This window comes from Lineus longissimus, chromosome 11 (assembly GCF_910592395.1).
Source record: "Lineus longissimus chromosome 11, tnLinLong1.2, whole genome shotgun sequence".
Classification (NCBI taxonomy): domain Eukaryota; kingdom Metazoa; phylum Nemertea; class Pilidiophora; order Heteronemertea; family Lineidae; genus Lineus; species Lineus longissimus.
The window spans coordinates 16668900-16686575 of record NC_088318.1 but is presented as its reverse complement, the minus strand read 5'-3'; the positions used below and the strand labels follow the sequence as shown (position 1 = coordinate 16686575).

General features: G+C 41.5%; 1 protein-coding gene across 1 annotated transcript in view; it reads left to right on the top strand.

Annotated features, from left to right (window-relative positions):
- LOC135495313 (uncharacterized) overlaps positions 1–17676 on the top strand; it is a 51718-nt gene that overhangs the window by 20729 nt on the left and 13313 nt on the right. The window contains exons 30-34 of the mRNA XM_064783777.1: positions 5881–5976; positions 6062–6184; positions 6572–6666; positions 8654–8774; positions 8970–9028. Coding sequence (XP_064639847.1) covers positions 5881–5976; positions 6062–6184; positions 6572–6666; positions 8654–8774; positions 8970–9028 — 494 coding nt within the window. The remainder of the gene's footprint in view (positions 1–5880; positions 5977–6061; positions 6185–6571; positions 6667–8653; positions 8775–8969; positions 9029–17676) is intronic.

The window sequence follows — 17676 nt, the reverse complement described above, 5'->3', positions numbered from 1 at the left end:
CAGTGGAACCTCTGTTAGTGGACACCTCTCTATTAAGGACACTAGTTTTGGTCCCAAATTGGTTGTTTCCATTCAATTTGACCTCTCTACAGGAGACCTCTCTATTAAGGACAGCACTTGTCAGTCCCAAGGGTGTCCTTAATATAGAGGTTCTACTGTACATATTATGAACCATGAAATGTTCACTAAGTTGAAAATTCAAGTCGGTTGGGCTATAGCCCGAGACAGGAACGGCCCATGTGGCCGGAGCTTCTCCTGGTTTCCATAGCATTACTCCCCCTGGATAGGATGCTGGTCTATCGCAGGTTAACTTCCCAGGCAAGCCTGGTACTCATTCACTCCTGGGTGGAGAGAAGCAAGTAGGGTTAAGTGCCTGCCCAAGGACACAAATACGGAGCAGTGTTGATCCGTCCTTTATGGAGAAGTGTCCGCTAAAAGAGGTTCCACTGTACTATAGAACAAGGCCTTTGTCTATAATAAACCTGTCCGTCATCTCTTGTTCCCCTTGATCCCCAGAGCTTTCGTCCTTGTGAATTTTTAAGCTTACTCATCTTGAAGGGGTTAAACATGTCTCTCTCTTAATGTAGTGTGATCCGTTGTTAATACCCAAAATATTTCCCCAGCTGTCGTACTTTACAATAGATCACAGATGCCGTGGGGGTAACATTTATGATTTCCAGACATTTTGCGTTATTGGCTTAGAATTCCGCCGAGTAATCGAGCGACAGATTGATGGAGTTTGTGCTACCCTTGATCAACTAATGATAGGGCCGGTGCATTTACTAACCAGCGTCTGAGCCGACATCGTACGGTTGTCCATGTTAAACAATCTCTTGATTTCCCCACAGGTTTCAGCGCAGATCGCCGTCGGTTAACACAGGAGTTTGCGTGAGCAAACACGCTAGTTTGCGTTCAGTCATGGCTAGACGTGGTTAGCGTTGAGTATCTTAGACTTAGCTTCTTTACATCTTTTTGAGAAAGCCATTGACGGACAATTAATTTGAATTCATTTTAGCCACAGATATCTAGGAAGATTGTCAAATAAAAGAGTTTGCGTTCAGTCGTGGCAAGATATGATGAGGTGCTGAGTGTGTTTGATTTGAGTTTTAACAATATTTTTAGGCGTAATTTTTGAGCAAATCAATTTTAACCTCCGTATTCAAAGCAGATCTTCAAACGAAGGAGTTTGCTCTCAGTTATGGCAAGATATGGTTATATCCTCAGTGTCTACGATTTGACTTCCATAAATTCTTTCTTGGTAGAGTTTCTTTTTTCCGTGTACCCAATGTTTTTCCTTTTCACTTATCACCAGTCCCTTTCTGGCAGGAATGTGTGGATTTTTGTCTCGTCTCGATTCAACCAATGCTCTTTGAAATTGACTCGGAGTGTTCCCCGTCTGCGGACTGGTTACATTGTTGTGTTAAAGTACCTCTCTGAGGAGACAAATGTGAGAAATAAATGGATTAAGCGTGATAAGGTGTCTGCAACCCAGAAGACGGCATTCCCACAGTCTGCTAGCATAGGCTATGATAAATTATGTATCTCCCAATATTCGCCAACTAAGTAAAAAAGCAACGAAACTTCCGTGGCCGTGACTAAGGTAATGAAATAAATGCTGTGATACAGGGGACGTGTTGGGTGGTTTTCAGTAGTCAGTGTGGCTGCAGTCAAATTGACAATGGATCAGCAGCTTAATTTTATCACGCCATGCCGTCTTGATGTTCTTAGACGGTATTATTCAGTGAGTTGAACCAACCACGAGACACTATTCGGTGACTCTATTCGTTCTTCTGTACTTTTACATGATTCATCTTTTTCTTCAGCACTTGCTATGCACTTGGAGGTGATTTTCTCCAGGGAGTATTCCTCCTCCGTGGGGGATGAGCATTTGTGCGTGCCACCGCGAAGTTAGCAGAAACCCAAGTGAAGGGGTGACGAAAACTTGGTCGTTAAACTATCCAGGTTTCGAACAACCGAACGCTAAAGTCAGTCACGCTATCTATTTATGAATGAGTATCAAAAGTATAGAAAGGGTAAAGACTTGCCTCTCTGTTCACCAGGCACATGATGTCTAGTTGCGGGCAACTTGTCGGAAAACCTGGACAAACTAAGTCATAACAAGAATTTAACAAGACTAAAAGAGGTATTCATCAATCGTTGGTCTCAGGCAGTTTTCTCTTTCAGTTATCTGGATAATCAACTATTGGCTTTCGGCATTGGGAGAGTTGTTAAGCATAAACTCGCATTTGTATCCTGTCTGATTATTGTCTTGTCTCAAACACAATTTGTCAGATAATGTTGAAAAATGACTTCACAATAATAACTTCCTCATGTCGTCGTAAATGAACTTTTATCTCCCCAGACATTTTTTCAGGGCATGTCACAAGTGATGTCACAAGCCTTGAGGTCAGGATGTTGCTGCTTTGATAAATTTATGCTCCGGATGGTGATAAGAAAATTATGCACCATCGAGGGTGTCTGGGTGAGATTCCATTCACCCAATGAATAACTTTTATCTTTTTTTCTTCCTGACTTTTCCAAACTTCTTGAAGCTTCAGCTTCTTTAGAGCTAAAAACCTCAATAAGGCGGTGTTTTACCCCGGCTTTTTAGAATATTTTCTGTCTTTTTCACAAATATGCCACAATGAGTCAGCTTTAATGCATTTTGACCCCTTTTTCCACGCTGGGAGAGATATACCCCCTGTGACCTTGATCAGCCATTTGCTATATCCCCTGACCCTAATAGGTCAAACTGGTGACATTAGTAAAGTTTTCTAGCTTTTGGGGTACAAAAATATCAAAGGAAAATGAAGTTCTGTCCAGTCTCCCTGGGCTAATCCCCAACAAAGGCACTTTGAACTAGTCTCAGGCAAGCTTGGGTGGCACTCAGCCTGATGTGTTCATACTTGGAAGCCAGGTTTTCAGAAAAGAAGTTTCATCTTGTCTTTGATGAAGAGATTAGTCTATTTATCATGAGACAGCATTGATGATGTCTCAGCGCACAAAGCATGAATGTTTGGATGACAAAAGTGGGATTTTGACAATCAAAAATGATACATTGTTTGTTGCGTGAGCCTCTTGTCGCTTCTGTCTTGACATGCTCTTACCTGAAGCCAAAGACTTTGACCTGACACTGACCTGCGACAATCATTGCAGCAATGAGGGATGAAAAGACCGAACTGGTCTCGATTCGGATCGAAGGAGCCCAGTGTAAATAGCACTATTCACATAAGGAAAGAGATCCATGATAGGTTCACTACGCACAAATTCCATGAATTTGATTAATTTGATGTCTGCTGTGGTGAGCTGACTTTCAACAACATTTGAACATGATGTATTGTTTGGAAGTTGTTTTATTTAAGATTTCTCTTCAACGAGCATCAAGAACCTATTTTTCACTGTTATAGTACTGTCCACTCTTATCATTATAAATTCCCTCCATCTTGTTAACTCGTTCCAAATTGCGACAAATCTCACCCAATTTCTCCAGATATACCAATGAATTGACAAATGCGTTAAAAGTAAGTGGACTCAACCACTCAGACAGCCCGCTATCCTTTAAACTGCTTTCAATCTGGCCACAGAGAAGCCTTGAGGTCCCTCACCGCTTCATCACAAACACATTAGAAAAACCAATTGTTATCATGAAGTAATATATAGCGGGAAATTTGGCGCCGATGACTGTCTTCGCTGATAGAAATAGACGAGAATCATCCAACAGTGTGATCCGTTCTCATCAGGGGGAAAAAACGCGACATGCTGGTCCATTTGGTGGGTGCCAGTTTCATTAGGGCTGGTTTGGGACTAATGAAGTTGGGGGTGGAAATCGTTGTTTGATTTCAGGAGGAATTTGTTGACGGGTTCATTCTCTGAGATGGATTCATATTTTCTGTTGCTGGCAGGATCGGTCATGGGACTTCAGACTTTTTGGTCATAATCTGCTAATGTATTTAGCGACCTGGTAAAAGGGAGTTTCAGGCTTAGCACTCTCACCTCTGTGTGAAACCACATGGCCTAATACATCTGAAGAGCTCAAGAAAAGCTCTCCTATTGTAATCAGAGTTTTTGAGAGAAGCTGTATTTCAAGGCTTCGTTTACATAGAGTTTGCGTTGTGACACATGAAGCGTGACAGATGTGAATCCTATGTAAATGCATATGAATCGTATGTAAAAGATGTATGTAAAAACATGAATCATAAGTAAAGGCATATGAATTCTATGTAAACAACATATGTGGCAACATGCATCCAATGTTAATGCATATGAATTCTATGTAAACAACATATGCGACAATGTGAATCCAATGTAAATGCATATGAATTCTATGTAAAGATATATGTGATAACGTGAATCCAATGTAAACCCACCCTAGAAAGACATGATTGAATTCTTGGTCGGCCCATGCAATATGTGTTGAAATGTATTGCATCATTTACCACCCTCTCCATCCCCAAGGAGAAACGTGGTGTCGTTCACTGCTGTTAACGCTCACTCAAGGAGACCATTCAAATATCAATACAGTCATTTTCTTGGGCACTGGATCAAGGCATCTATATATATGAGTGAGTCAGAGAGGGCGAGACAAGTAAATTACATTGGTCATAGAGAGACCGCCAACTTGGCACCAAGGCTTATTATCAGGAAACCGTTTCAATTTTCACCTATCTAATTTGTGTTTGGTGGCGCCAGCAGAACTTACAGTAATGTGAGGCTGATTTGGCTGAGTGCTTGTTCCCTTTTATTTACGGCCAGACAAATATCCATCAGCCTTTTGCTTCGAATCTGATTAGCTTATTTTGGATAGTTTTCAGCATATGATGTCAGCTTACTGGAACATTAGGGTCAGTGTACTTCAGCTTATTGATCTGTTGTATGTCCGTTTGCCAATCCCTTGCTTTGGGCGAACTTTGGTCACATGTGGGTTTGCAAAGGTCACTTCGGAAGACCGTGAGGTGGCTGAGTTGGTTCGACAATGTTGTCTCTTAAAGTGTCCACCCAAAATCTCGATGGAATTAGTATGTGCTCTTGTAACCCCTTCGTAACAAATGATATAGTCAATGGGCTCATCTCACCCTCAGTAAGGTTATCTCGGCTGCATTATTGTGCTCTTGTCCCCCCCAGATAACAAATAGTAAACATGGTGAAGTCAGTGGACTCGTCCTTCATGTAACATTGGCCACCGCAACGATGTCAGAGGGAGGCAGTGGAAACATTGGCACCTGTCACCCCTGTGGTCGTGGGTTCGATTCCCGATCTACCCATGTGATAGAGAGGGTGACTCTCTTCAGCTGTGTACGTTTCATCCAAGTTGCTCGATTTCCTCCTGCAATACAAATCACCGAAATATTGTCTAAAGAGCCAATGATGAGCTTATTGCTTTCGTGCTCTTGAATATTCAAAGGATGTCTGTGCAGAGATTTATTGGTTATTGGGTACTTTTACTTGTGGGTCATCTAACAGACTCTGGCGGTGCTTATAGATTTGTCAACAAACCTATTCTGATGCCGCCAGGTTTCGGCGCGGTGTCTAATGTGATATGGTGCCGTCAAGGCAGCGGGTCTGAGCCAGACGTTGAAACCAAAATTGAATGTAAAACCCATCTTACAGGTTTTATCTGCGTTGTTGCATAATGTATGATGGCGGTGATGTTAACAGTGCCGTTATGATTATGGGTTGTTTGGGCGTCCGACGATCGGTGAGGGGGTGTCGAGACGGGATAATTGACACGACCAGGGGTCTGTCACGAGTTATTTACAATAGAGTATGAGATTGTTTATAATTGCTGTATGTGTATTAAGCTTGTCCTCCAAAAACATTCACCACCATAATTCTGTCTCCATCAACTCTGAATTGTATTGTTGTTGTTTCTTCTGCTTGCAGGATCCCAGTGCTCGTGGCGAGCTGCATCGGCTATCCTACCCAGCCTTCCAGTTTCTCAAAACGTCTGGTACTGTTCTTCCAGGACAGACACTCAAGGTGAGTGCCTTCATACAGATGTTACGATGGAGTCCAGCTATTTAGCTTTCTGTGCTTGGCCATTCAACCCGATTTCTTGTTACAGGTACCTCTGATCTTCATGCCTCAGGAAGTCGGATCTCACAGCCAGTTCTTCGATCTCCAACTCAAGCTAAAGTCACCCGTGGCAGCCACTGCTAGCAACACCAGGATACAGTGTATGGGACAGGTCAGTCTGGCTTCTTTCAAAAAGCTGTAATTCTGGAACTTTCAACTAAATTAGTTTATTTAAGGCAGAGTTCATCTTGTCGCCTGTGAATTAAGAATTTAAAAATAGAGTATTTGGGATTGTCTGTCTTTGATACAAATATAGAGACACTGTCTAATCTGAAATCGGTGGTAAGATTGCTTCTATCGGTTTTTTTACGAGCCGTATATTGAAATGAGCCAAAAATGTGTAAGGGAATTCATATTTGTGGTTGCCAAATACCAGACTGAATGGGAAGAAGGGGAGAACACTCAAAAAATGGTGAATATCGAAAGAACTTAACTCAAAATTTGTTCAGAATATTCTCTGTTGTGTGACTGACAATAAGTGTGGTTGTGTTTATTTCAGAGTATATCGCATTTATCCGCTGGCCTTGTGAATGGCTTTCCAGATCACGAGCGTTCAAAGCCCAGGAAGGAATCAATCAAGGAGAAGAAACCAAAGTGAGTGAAGAAACATAGCTATTACAAAAAATATATCGGGGTCGGTTTACTAATTCTTACTAAATGTGGTAAACGTGGAAATGTTTGCGTGTATTTTTCGTGTTTGCGGATAATTGCAAAAGACTATTGGCAGTCAGAGTTTTGTGCTCACCGGTGCAGTGAGTCTATACAATAGCACAGTGTCCGTTGATCAGTTCTTTGCTACAAGAATTTTGTGGCAGTTAAAACCCAGTCCAACCCACTTCTTTTTTTTCAAAACAGAGGGCTATTATTTGGCTAACTGGTTGCTAATGGTGGTTTATCAGTACCTAAAAAATGAGTTTGTAAAAATGTTGCATTAATAAACTATGACAAAAGTAACTCACCTTTCATATGGTGGCTGGGGCACATCTCTGAAAGACAAAAAGAAATACTTATAGTAAGTGGCCTGTTGCATTTTAGTTGAAAATTGACGGTTAAAATTTACAATCCCCGATCGGAAATGACGTAGTTTGATCGCATTCAACTATAAATCCATTGAACAGTGGTGCTTCGTTAGTCAACCGATGACCTTTTTTTGGGGTGTGATCGGGGATTGTAAACTCGTTCCAAATTGACTCAAGTGCAAGCTTACATCAAAAAGGCCCAAGACGAATCATTTAGTTGAATTAGTGCTCATCATTATGAAAGAATCATCAATATTATCAGGGGGTGTGAAAGAAATTCTCAAGTAAAGTGACTCTAAATAGTGATTTGTAAGGACATTATATCAGGAAACCAACCTTAAAATGTCCCCAAACTAATCTTGTAACATATTCTCATATCCAAATTGAATAAAACCTAAATAATCCAAAATGTAATCCAAAATAGAAGGAGGTCTTTTAAAGACACTCATTTTACACACACTTTCCAGTGCAGAGCACAGCCTGAACTGTGCCCCCACACCAGTTGAAACCAGTTGATCCTAATGTTTGGCAAGTCATGTGACCCAAGCTCCTTCATTCTCCTGCATTGTCCAATCTGATGTGTTTTGTCTTGGGTGGCTGACTTGTAAGGCTTTTCATTGTCTTGGATATAACCTAGTAGGGATTATTCCATACAGTGCATTTCACTTGCTATTAAGAAAAGCTATCCACAGACCAATGCTTTTCATACAACCATATAGGATTTGTATTGTATGTTTGGGGGAGAGGGGGTGAATTTGTGTAGTTGCAATACAAATCACTTGGCTGAACCAAGTGCAACCTAAAAATACAAAAATGGTTACTAGAAGAAGTGCTGCAAAATCCACCATAGCAGCACCAGTAGTTGCTGAAAAAAAGCTAGTCTGGTGGACAGTTGGGGCTTCTTTGATGTTATTCAGCTTCATCCCATTATCATCTCATATGGTGTTTCTACAATCTGATCTGATACTCAAGTTAGCCACTGTTGATCTCACTCTCAGTACACATTGTAGATGAACCTCTAGTCAAATAAACACAGTGTGATCTAATTCACCACTTGGCCACCAGGGGGCCAAATCTGAAATCCGATCTGATACTCCAGTTAGCCACTGTTGATCTCACTCCCAGTACACATTGTAGATGAACCTCTTGTTCAAATAAACACAGTGTGATCTAATTCACCACTTGGCCACCAGGGGGCCAAATCTGAAATCAGATCTGATGCTCAAGTTAGGCACTGTTGATCTCACTCTCAGTACACATTGTAGATGAACCTCTAGTCAAATAAACACAGTGTGATCTAATTCACCACTTGGCCACCAGGGGGCCAAATCTGAAATCCCGAACAAGTTACTTCTTAATGATTTTGGGTAGTTGTGATCAAATTTATGTGATACGTACATCTAATGACCATACATTATAAGTCATCTTGGTAATTGAGTTGAACCTCTTTTGAAGGTCACAGTAGGCCAAATGACACGAAATAGACACGATTAGACATTTGGATGTAACTAAGGCACCTATCAACCAAAGTTTGATCTGAAGAGCACAATTTTATTTTTCAGATCTCCTCGTCATCGTGGGATTGTGGTGTCATGCGATGAAGTCGTTTTCCCCATCACCCGAACTGGCGAAGCAGAAACACTCAGGGTGGTCATCAAAAATCATTCCCCTATAACGGAAATCGTAAGTTTGACTAGAAACCATTTCTTCTCTTGTTTCGAGCACAAACTGCTCTTTTGCAATGGATGAGGTCAAATGTCTGAGCCTCAGCCAGAAAAAACATAGTCGGGGTAAACACTGGGTAAACATCGCCTTAACTACAAGTTAACACTAGTAATAACCATGATGAATGATGGCGTTCGTTGTTTTCTATTTCAGGTTCAGTTTGATGGTCCATCTCCTCCTTTTAAAGTCAACTTCCGCAATCTGGAGATTAAGTAAGTTGTTTGCAGAAATATTTTTAGAATACATATGTATATGATATTTTCATAACATATTGACATGTATAAGCCTGTTGGATACTGTAAAACCCTTTCTAAGAAGCCAGCGATCAAGCCCTTCTGCGTTAATGCCCAAGGCTATCATACCTTCCATTTCAGCCGATAATTGTGTGGCTGAAGTTGTCTCACATTCACCGAGTGACTTTTTTCAGTGCCAAAGCAAAAGTGAAAGATCACCGTTGAAAACTATCATTTTTCTCCAAGGCTCAGTCGAAGAAATTCGCAGATGTAATTGCCTTTAAAACTTTAAACCATAACTCAGAGGAAGCAATTGTCAGCGGATGAATTAATAGAGTCTGGAATGGCAATCTGCCGTCAGAATCCACCGTCGTCATGGTAATGTCTGACAATTTGAATAAACAAGCAGTTTTTAAAATTACGTATCATCAAAAACTAATCGTCTTGACATTAAACTTGACGCCATTTCCGCCTGATTTTTCCCGATCGCTGCTTTGTTTATTTTTCTTCGTCTGGTTATTTGTTGTCGGGATTACAGCTAATTCTCCCGTAAAGGAACATATATCACCAAGAATCACGCTCTAATTAGGTGCAAAAAAGATTCCCCAGGCTCTTCTTGTCATTCAATTATTCCGAGAACACTTTCTATCGGTGTGATGATTGTAGACGTCTGTGTTTTTCTATCCCATAGGATTACAATGCCATTCTATTTAAAAATTGTCTATTTTTTAAAGTGATAGATACGTTATCAATTGCCAGGCTAGGAGATCTTTTTACCTTTGTGATAATAAGGCATATTTGAAATGAAATTGAGCTTTATTTCAATCGGTTAGAATAATCACAGTGTCGTTCTTGAAATTGTTTCAATTGGGTTAGTGTTACACGATAGTTTCAGCGCATTGAATGATAATGGACTCAATCTGTGTAGAATTGATCTGAGTTTGACTTTTGTAATGATTACTGAAAAGGAATTAGGATTAAGGATCTTTTATACGTCATTCCTCGTTTTCGATAATGAACGTTAACCAATCTTTGTTTAGTTTGTCTGAGCTGTTAAACTTTTTTGGCGTCACTTAGACATACGCTGTCAGAATCTAATATGTCCCTGATGAATAGCGGAATCGGTTGTTACAAAAAATACAAATTGGAATGAGCAAGCTGTCTTTCAATCTCAAGTTTATTGAGGAGTCCGAGGTTGAAATCGCTCCAAGTTGTTGGATTTTAGCAAATTTCGTTTTATTTGTGAAGTCCATGAGAATATCACGCCCACGATTTACAGTGTGGCAACTTGAAAGATACGGACATTGGTGTTGGTGGTACCAACCTCAACTCTGAACGTTTTGCGAAAATGGTTTGAACCAGGAGAGTAAGTGCAGTGCAGTTAGATCTATCTTTACATCTGAGTGGGAGACTATCCGAAGAAAAGCATGCCTATTTTATGATGCGTACCTGGGGCTCAAGTTTAACTAAAATTAGAATGAAAAGAAGAGTAAATGTCTTTTCACAATGGGAAGCTGACGGCTACATGGATACGCGAGTGATTACATGTACACTTTCTATTGCTTTCAGAGAAGAAATAAAAAATTGAGACAAAATGTATTGAAGCACAATTACAGCCTTGTTGTGCAGCACCTGAAAAGTCTTGTGTCCTTGATTTGAGAAGGGGGGAAGATCTAGCTCAAGTGATGCGGTTACCTCGCTTGGCGAAGTCGAGAGGATCAAGACGCCCTGTGTGTCACAGCAGAGTAAAATAATTGACCTCCAGTGGCAGATTTGATGCAGAATGATGGTTTATGTGTTTATGTATTTGGAGTAGTGATCACCAGTGGGTCAAATAGCCAGTACAATAGAATCCCTCTATTGAGGACACCCTTGGAACTGACAATGCTTTCCTCAATAGTGAGGTGTCCTGATTACAGGTGTCACACTGAATAGAAATGGCCAATCCGGACAAAAAATCAAGTGTCCTTAATAGCGAGAGTGTCCTGCTTATAGAGGTGTCCGCTGAGGGGGTTGCACTGTAGGTCAAGGGCCATGTAGCACTAGAAATAGGTTGATGGCTGCCAATCATGTAGTGATCGCCCAGACATGTGGAGGAGGCAAGAGTAGGGTAAAAAAAACACCGCTACAAGCAACTGCAGCGAGTAATTTCCATGAGTAATTTCCGCGTCTGAAAATAGATCGTGATTGGTGCGTAATAACATGCGTTATCCGGCTTTCTGGAGTTGCGTTCAATCAATACTGTCGTCTGACAATTCTGAAGATTTTTATGCATTATCTGAAGTGATATTGGTACCGTGGAAATTGTTGCATTGTTTGATTGTTACGTATTTTTGTTGGAGAGGCTGTTCCTTATTGGCGGCAAAAAGTCACATTAGTGAATACGTGTTGACTGTGTCTGGGCCCGGTTGAGTGGCAACAATGCGATGTGAAGCAGACAGTTTGTCAATATCCTCCAATAGTGTGTAATACAGTGGAAACCAATTGGTCTTCTTATGTCGTCTGCTCCATTGTTTACCTCTTGATGCAGCTCATCTCCGCCGTTTTGTGAGGGCTGTTGACTTATCTTAAGCAAAACTTGTTCGATGAACGTCAATGTCAGTGTTTTCTTGTAATTGAATCACACCATAAAGGAGGCCTCCTCTGTTGTCTGCCTGACTTGTTTGGTGCAAACTTTTTTGTTGTTGTTTGCAATCCTGGGATGAAGTTTTTTGGTGTTCAGCTTCGAAGTACTTCCAATCACCGGAGGCAAAGTTGTAGAGAACGCTGTTTCCGTCCGTCATTGTTTTGTAGCATTAGAAGTTTTCTATCCATGACCAAACCCTGTCACACTTGGAGAGCAAGGAGTGAGACCAAAGACCACCTGTCACCCACTGATAGTTTAGCACATTAAATGAAAATTGGAAAAAAATTAAGGCGATACGAAAAATACTTGATTTGAAAACTTCATTAGCAAGTTTTGAAACTCTGATAATAAGGTCGTCAAGTTCCGTCAGACAGAGCGTGATAGCTTCATAACGCCAAAACACACGGGGATGAGGAAGTGACTACGTTTTTCTCTGGTCTCCTAATCATGTGCAATCAATCATTCATTGGATCCGTCATTTACATTCTCTCCAGTTGGCATTATTGGTATTTTAAAAAGTGTCGAGCCTGATCAAGATTTTGATTGGTTTTGGTCCCCGAAGATAAAAATATGGCCCGAGGAAGCCGTCACGTTATTCTGTCCCCTGATGGATGTTTAACCCTTTGGTATGAAGGCGAACCTATATATTGTAATTATACAAAAAATAGAATATGTCACTTAAAGGTTGGTGTATTTAAGCACTAGACATCATTTAGCTATCCAAGTACCCTATGTGTAGTGGCCACGTTATTCGGACTAGCTGTTGTATCAGAACCTTGTATGTCAAGATGTCATTTAGCAAACGAATGTAGGATGTGTTAGAAGCAGTCATCAGTGCCCCGACCATGTCCCTATCATGTTGGCGGTGTGGCTATGATAAAAAAAGTATGCAGCCCATCATGTTGGGAGTTACCAATCGGGTATTAGTGTCCTACGAGGTTTCATTCGGCGTGGAATCTTGATGGGTTAAGAACGTGTCATGCGCATCTTGAGACGGTCTGACAAAGGTGATTCATCCTCATCTGTCTGCCTCCAGCAGACATGGGTTTAGTATCCGTCTGAGTCCGCAATCGGTTTATATGCCTTTCCTACATTCGATCACGACCAGGGCTTATTTTTAACCCTCGAAGATATGGTCATTTAGGAGGGATTGCGTGTACTTTTGCAACATTTATATTTCTTAATCCAAGATATGAACTATTTCCGAGATAGTGCTGCAAAGTTCTTTCATTAGTGTGAAATAAAATCAGTTTAGTAACTGTCTGAGCCTGGTAAGTAGCTTATGTCTCTGCTTATCACGACCAGAGCTTACATGTATCTCTAACACTCTAAAGACGTCATTTGGGAGAGATTCCATGTACTTAGGTGGCGAATATTTCTTACGTCAAGACACACTATCACCATCTTTTTAAAATCTTGCAGTTCCATGTTTTGTCCCCTGAGTTGCATTTGGAAAACATCTAGTGGGGATGCCTTCAGGATTTCCAACTCTTACATATGCAAAGAATAAGCAGGTTATTGGGTTGTTGTCCTGACCCAGTAGACACCAGGCCAGTATAACCAACTATCGCTCACCGTGGTGGCACGTAAAACTCCTCATTCCACCTTCGAGGAGGAATACTCCCTGGAGGTCCCTGGAGTATAACACCTCCAAGTTTGGAGTGGACGCTGTCAAAGAAGAATACTCAGTGATGTCACTTTACTGCTGCTAAGTAAATTTGTCGAGATTTCCCCTCAAATCACGCGAGAACTGTCTAATTTTTTCCTCTTCATCTCCGGCTGGTGTATCCGATCAACCATCTTGATTGGCCGACTCGAGTTGGCTTGTTTTCCCACTCGCTTTCTGTCTGTTCTTTGTCAGGCTGTCGGCCGCCTTGATCGATCGCTCCAACATTGATTGAAGCATCGGGGTTAGTGCTATTGGGTGTTCCGAAATCAAACTTTGTTTCGTCTCTCGAGAAGAACGAATTTCACTCTGTTCTGTTCGACAGGGTTGATAGATCGACCATACATGTTATTAGCCTTCGTGATTTTAATACTTTGACGCCAGCGGATGTCCTGGTGACCCTGGTTTTGGGAGTTTCGTACAATATTGTGATCGACCTTTGCCAGAGGTCACCACTGCGCAGTCTGCACTGGGATCCTCCAGAAACCTGACACAAAATGTACCATATAGCTTCTAGGCAGGTTACAGAAAACTGTCATGATCAGGCTATGATGTCCATTTTGTGGATTTCAAGTTTTGGCCAAAATGGTGATGCCTTTGGTAAACCCTTAAAGAGGACAACAGACAAGATGCTTTGAGAACTGCCTATAGCTGCGTGTGGGACAGCATGGGTACAAAATCAAACTGGGTAATCACATAGAAGCTCCACGATCGCACCTAGGATTGATGGATCACTACGACCTCTTCTCAAATTTGTACGATCAGGTTCCCACGAGAGAGAGGGACGGGATGCATCCGATTGAAAGTACATCATTTGCACTTTGCGCTGCTGATGTTCTGCGATTATTTTGAAGAGATTAACCCAATGGCAGCTTTTGGCCACTGTCTCGGAATTTGTGCTTGGAATATGCTCTTAAACGCTTACACTGCCCTTGCGACCAAAACTTGAGCAATTTGCTGTTGTCTATAGTCAAACAAAAATGATAGCTTTGGACTGGTCAAATATACATTTGCAATTAACGTCGAAGCTGACCACTTGGGTATTTGTGTCATCTTCTGCGGAACCATGTCCCCTAGTGCGCAACTCAAAAGCGAGGGATGTTCCGCAGACACCGTTGGTAGCACTTCAAGTAAAAGTGTCCAGTGATCTACTTATTAAACATGTGGACATGTCGTAGAAGGTTTCCCTTAAAGAACATTGCTCTTTGTGGTAAGGGCAAGCGAGGCCCGAAGAAATCCTCAGGTGTCTGGTGGACAAGGTGTCTAGACGGCTGGTGACTCATTTGATTGCCTTCCCTGAGGCAAGCTACGAAAAGGGACGCCAACTCTCAGGTTGCTCGATCAATCTTAACCCTCTGTGGCGTATTGTCTGGGTTGTACTTCTGTTTGTTATTTGGAATTTGATCTTGAGTTTGAATTTGAGATCTGTATGCTGTTGTGTACCTTGATATAATAACATGAACACGACTTCTCCCTGACATTAAAGTGAAATAACAAGCAATTAGCTATGCAAATTTGATTAGATTAGCATTTAGGTGGTTAAAAGTGACTCAGGCGATACCTAGTTTGTTCTTTGAGTGGATATTTTTGTGTCTCTTTGTTTCAACTTTGTCTGAATCACGGCAAGCGTCTGGCTTGGAAGTGAGCAATCAATATAAACGTTGTTAACTTCCCTGCTCGGCCCGATCATATCCGTGTATGTATCATTCATCGTGCTCTGCAGACAAGTGACATGCAATATTCATTGCATGCAATAATTGATGAGACATGCGAACATCCATCGCTTTGACGTGTGATGAATATAAAATCTGTTTGAATTAATCGCAGATCAGCATATTTTACCCAACTTTTCGTTTGTTTTGCCAACTGCTCACCCGACTCCGATGACCAAAAAGCTTGCTACCAGTTTGCTTATACTGGCAGAGAGAATAAACTTTAATAATATGTGTGTTTGGAGAATGACAGTTTAGATCTGATCAGAATATCATACAGTCATCAACCAACTCTCCATTAAGTCATCACAACATGAGACTGATAGCAATGGGTTAATGGGTTTTATTCGCTTATATGGGGGAAGGTGGGAGGGATTCATTCTCAGTCCAGTCACTGATGTAGACGGACAATGATTGCAAAAGCTCTTAGTGTGCAGGATGTCTGGGGGAAAAAAGAAAGAGAAAATGTGTTGGATACTGTCAGCGTCCACAAAAAGATGCTGTGATGAAGCCAGCTGAAGCGATGTTTTCATTATCAGTACTGGGTAAGAAAAAGCGAACTGTGGTAGACAGGCTGACAGGGAAGCCCTTTAACACGCTAAAACATGTCTTAGACAATCCTCCACCTTGGCATGTCCAGTTCATCATGACGATCCTCGCTTCGACCTAAGCTGGCGACCAACATATTAGTCTGCACAGCACATGACAGAATAGCTAAGTTAATAGGCATCACACTTTTTTCTTAGCGATTCTGAGGGAGCTTTAGCCCATGTTTGTCATTCCCTGTAGGCCGCGGCACACCTGTAAGGCGCCAGTTGGAACGAGACGCGCCAGCCAATCCGATAATTGGTGGTAGCCGTGCCAGTCGGTCGTGTCCACCTTATTAGCGTATTCCCGGCAGCTAGCTATTGATCAGGCTAGTGTTGAGAAAAAGATAAAGCGCTCATCGCAAAGTCGTCTCTGCGGTGCACGGCCAAAGTACGATGGTAGAGCGGCTTTTTCACCAAGAACAATATATGGTTTTCTGGGATAATGGAAAAAAGAAGAAAATATGTTGTCGAGAACTGAACACAACTTGCCCTGGCACCTTAGATCGTATGTGTTTATCTCATGTTTAGTTCTCAACTACTTTAGTGTGTCTATAAGTATAACCAGCAATTGTTTCACCCAACATGAAAGCCTTATACTCTCTTAATTTCCTTCCATTAAAGTCAAGTCACTTCACAGATTCACAAATTCTCGTCAGGAATCCTCGCCAAAACACTTGGAGTACAGCGACTACCTTGTGCACATCACTAACCAGGAAAGGTTATACCGACGCAGACACTGAGAAGAGCGATTATTTTTTATACCCATTCATGCGGTTGTTTGCAACGTCTATCGCAGATATCGTAATACCCGACGAGGAATCCGACCCCGGCGTCAAAGTCATTTCATGTCAGCGAATTCTAAAGAATATCGGTAATGTGCGCAAAGTGCTCATCTCACATCAATAACTCAGACAATACTTTAGAACGCTATCAGCAAATTCAAAGCATTTTTCTCCAATTTCATCGATGAAGTCTGCGCGTTGAAAAAATCTGTCTGAATTCTCGCATCTGTCTTGTTGCTGATTCGCTGCCGCGTCGTAACTCTAGTCGTCCTTTGATGTTTGGATGCGGGTATTTGAAATGTCTGATGCAGCGTGTGCAAGACTTTATAGTAGCAAAATCAATGTCTGGGAAACGAGTTGCAAATCGACGATCATTTACTGCTCTATTATGAGGCCACATTAAGTCAATTTCCGTTACTTGTCATCGTTTTCTTTGCACTTGACCGATCTTTGTTTGTTCAGATGTTCGCCACTATTGCACTCTGTTCTCGCTAGTTGCATCATCAGAAAAGAAGTTTTACAGATTGGAATTAGGATTTCATAATGTCAAAAAAGTAATTGCTCAAAACTACACTCATTTTCAAATCGATAGAGAATATACACAGTGGGTAAAGGTATTGGTTTACCTTTGTAACATAATAAAACAAGGCCCATCCATTGCAGTGTAGTTGGAGGGGGTACACCCGGATTGCAGGCCCTACGCCCCTCAAAATGAACTAAATCTTTTGTCAGTTTCTTTTGTGTCGTCCTTCCCCTCCAGGTAAGTACGTACTTTACCCACCGTGATATGAATGCCTATGATGGCATAGGCCCTTGAGTACTCTAGTTTCCCTGATGTAAGACTGGTTGATTAATTACTGCAAAATTGAAACAAAGGATAACCTGGATCGTGACCTCATGATCACCAGACAACTTATTGTCGCCAACCAAATTGTCTACCCAAACTGAACATGTTCCATTACATCGAAGGACCATATGCGTCATCAAGACACCAATGAAACAAACTCACAAAGTCAAAGTCACAAACTCACAAAGTCACAATTGACATCCCTTCTGCTTTGCGTCAGTTACTCGAGTTACACATCACTGGCAGTGTTGAACCTCCCTTTCAAGCTTTGGACACGACCAATCGTTTAGGATAAGTTCTGTCATTTATTGCCAGGTGGAAGCACTGGTTTGGACTATTGACCAGCGTTGTTGTGTTTGCCTACGATTCATGAAAAACACAAGAAATACTTGAACGCAATAATG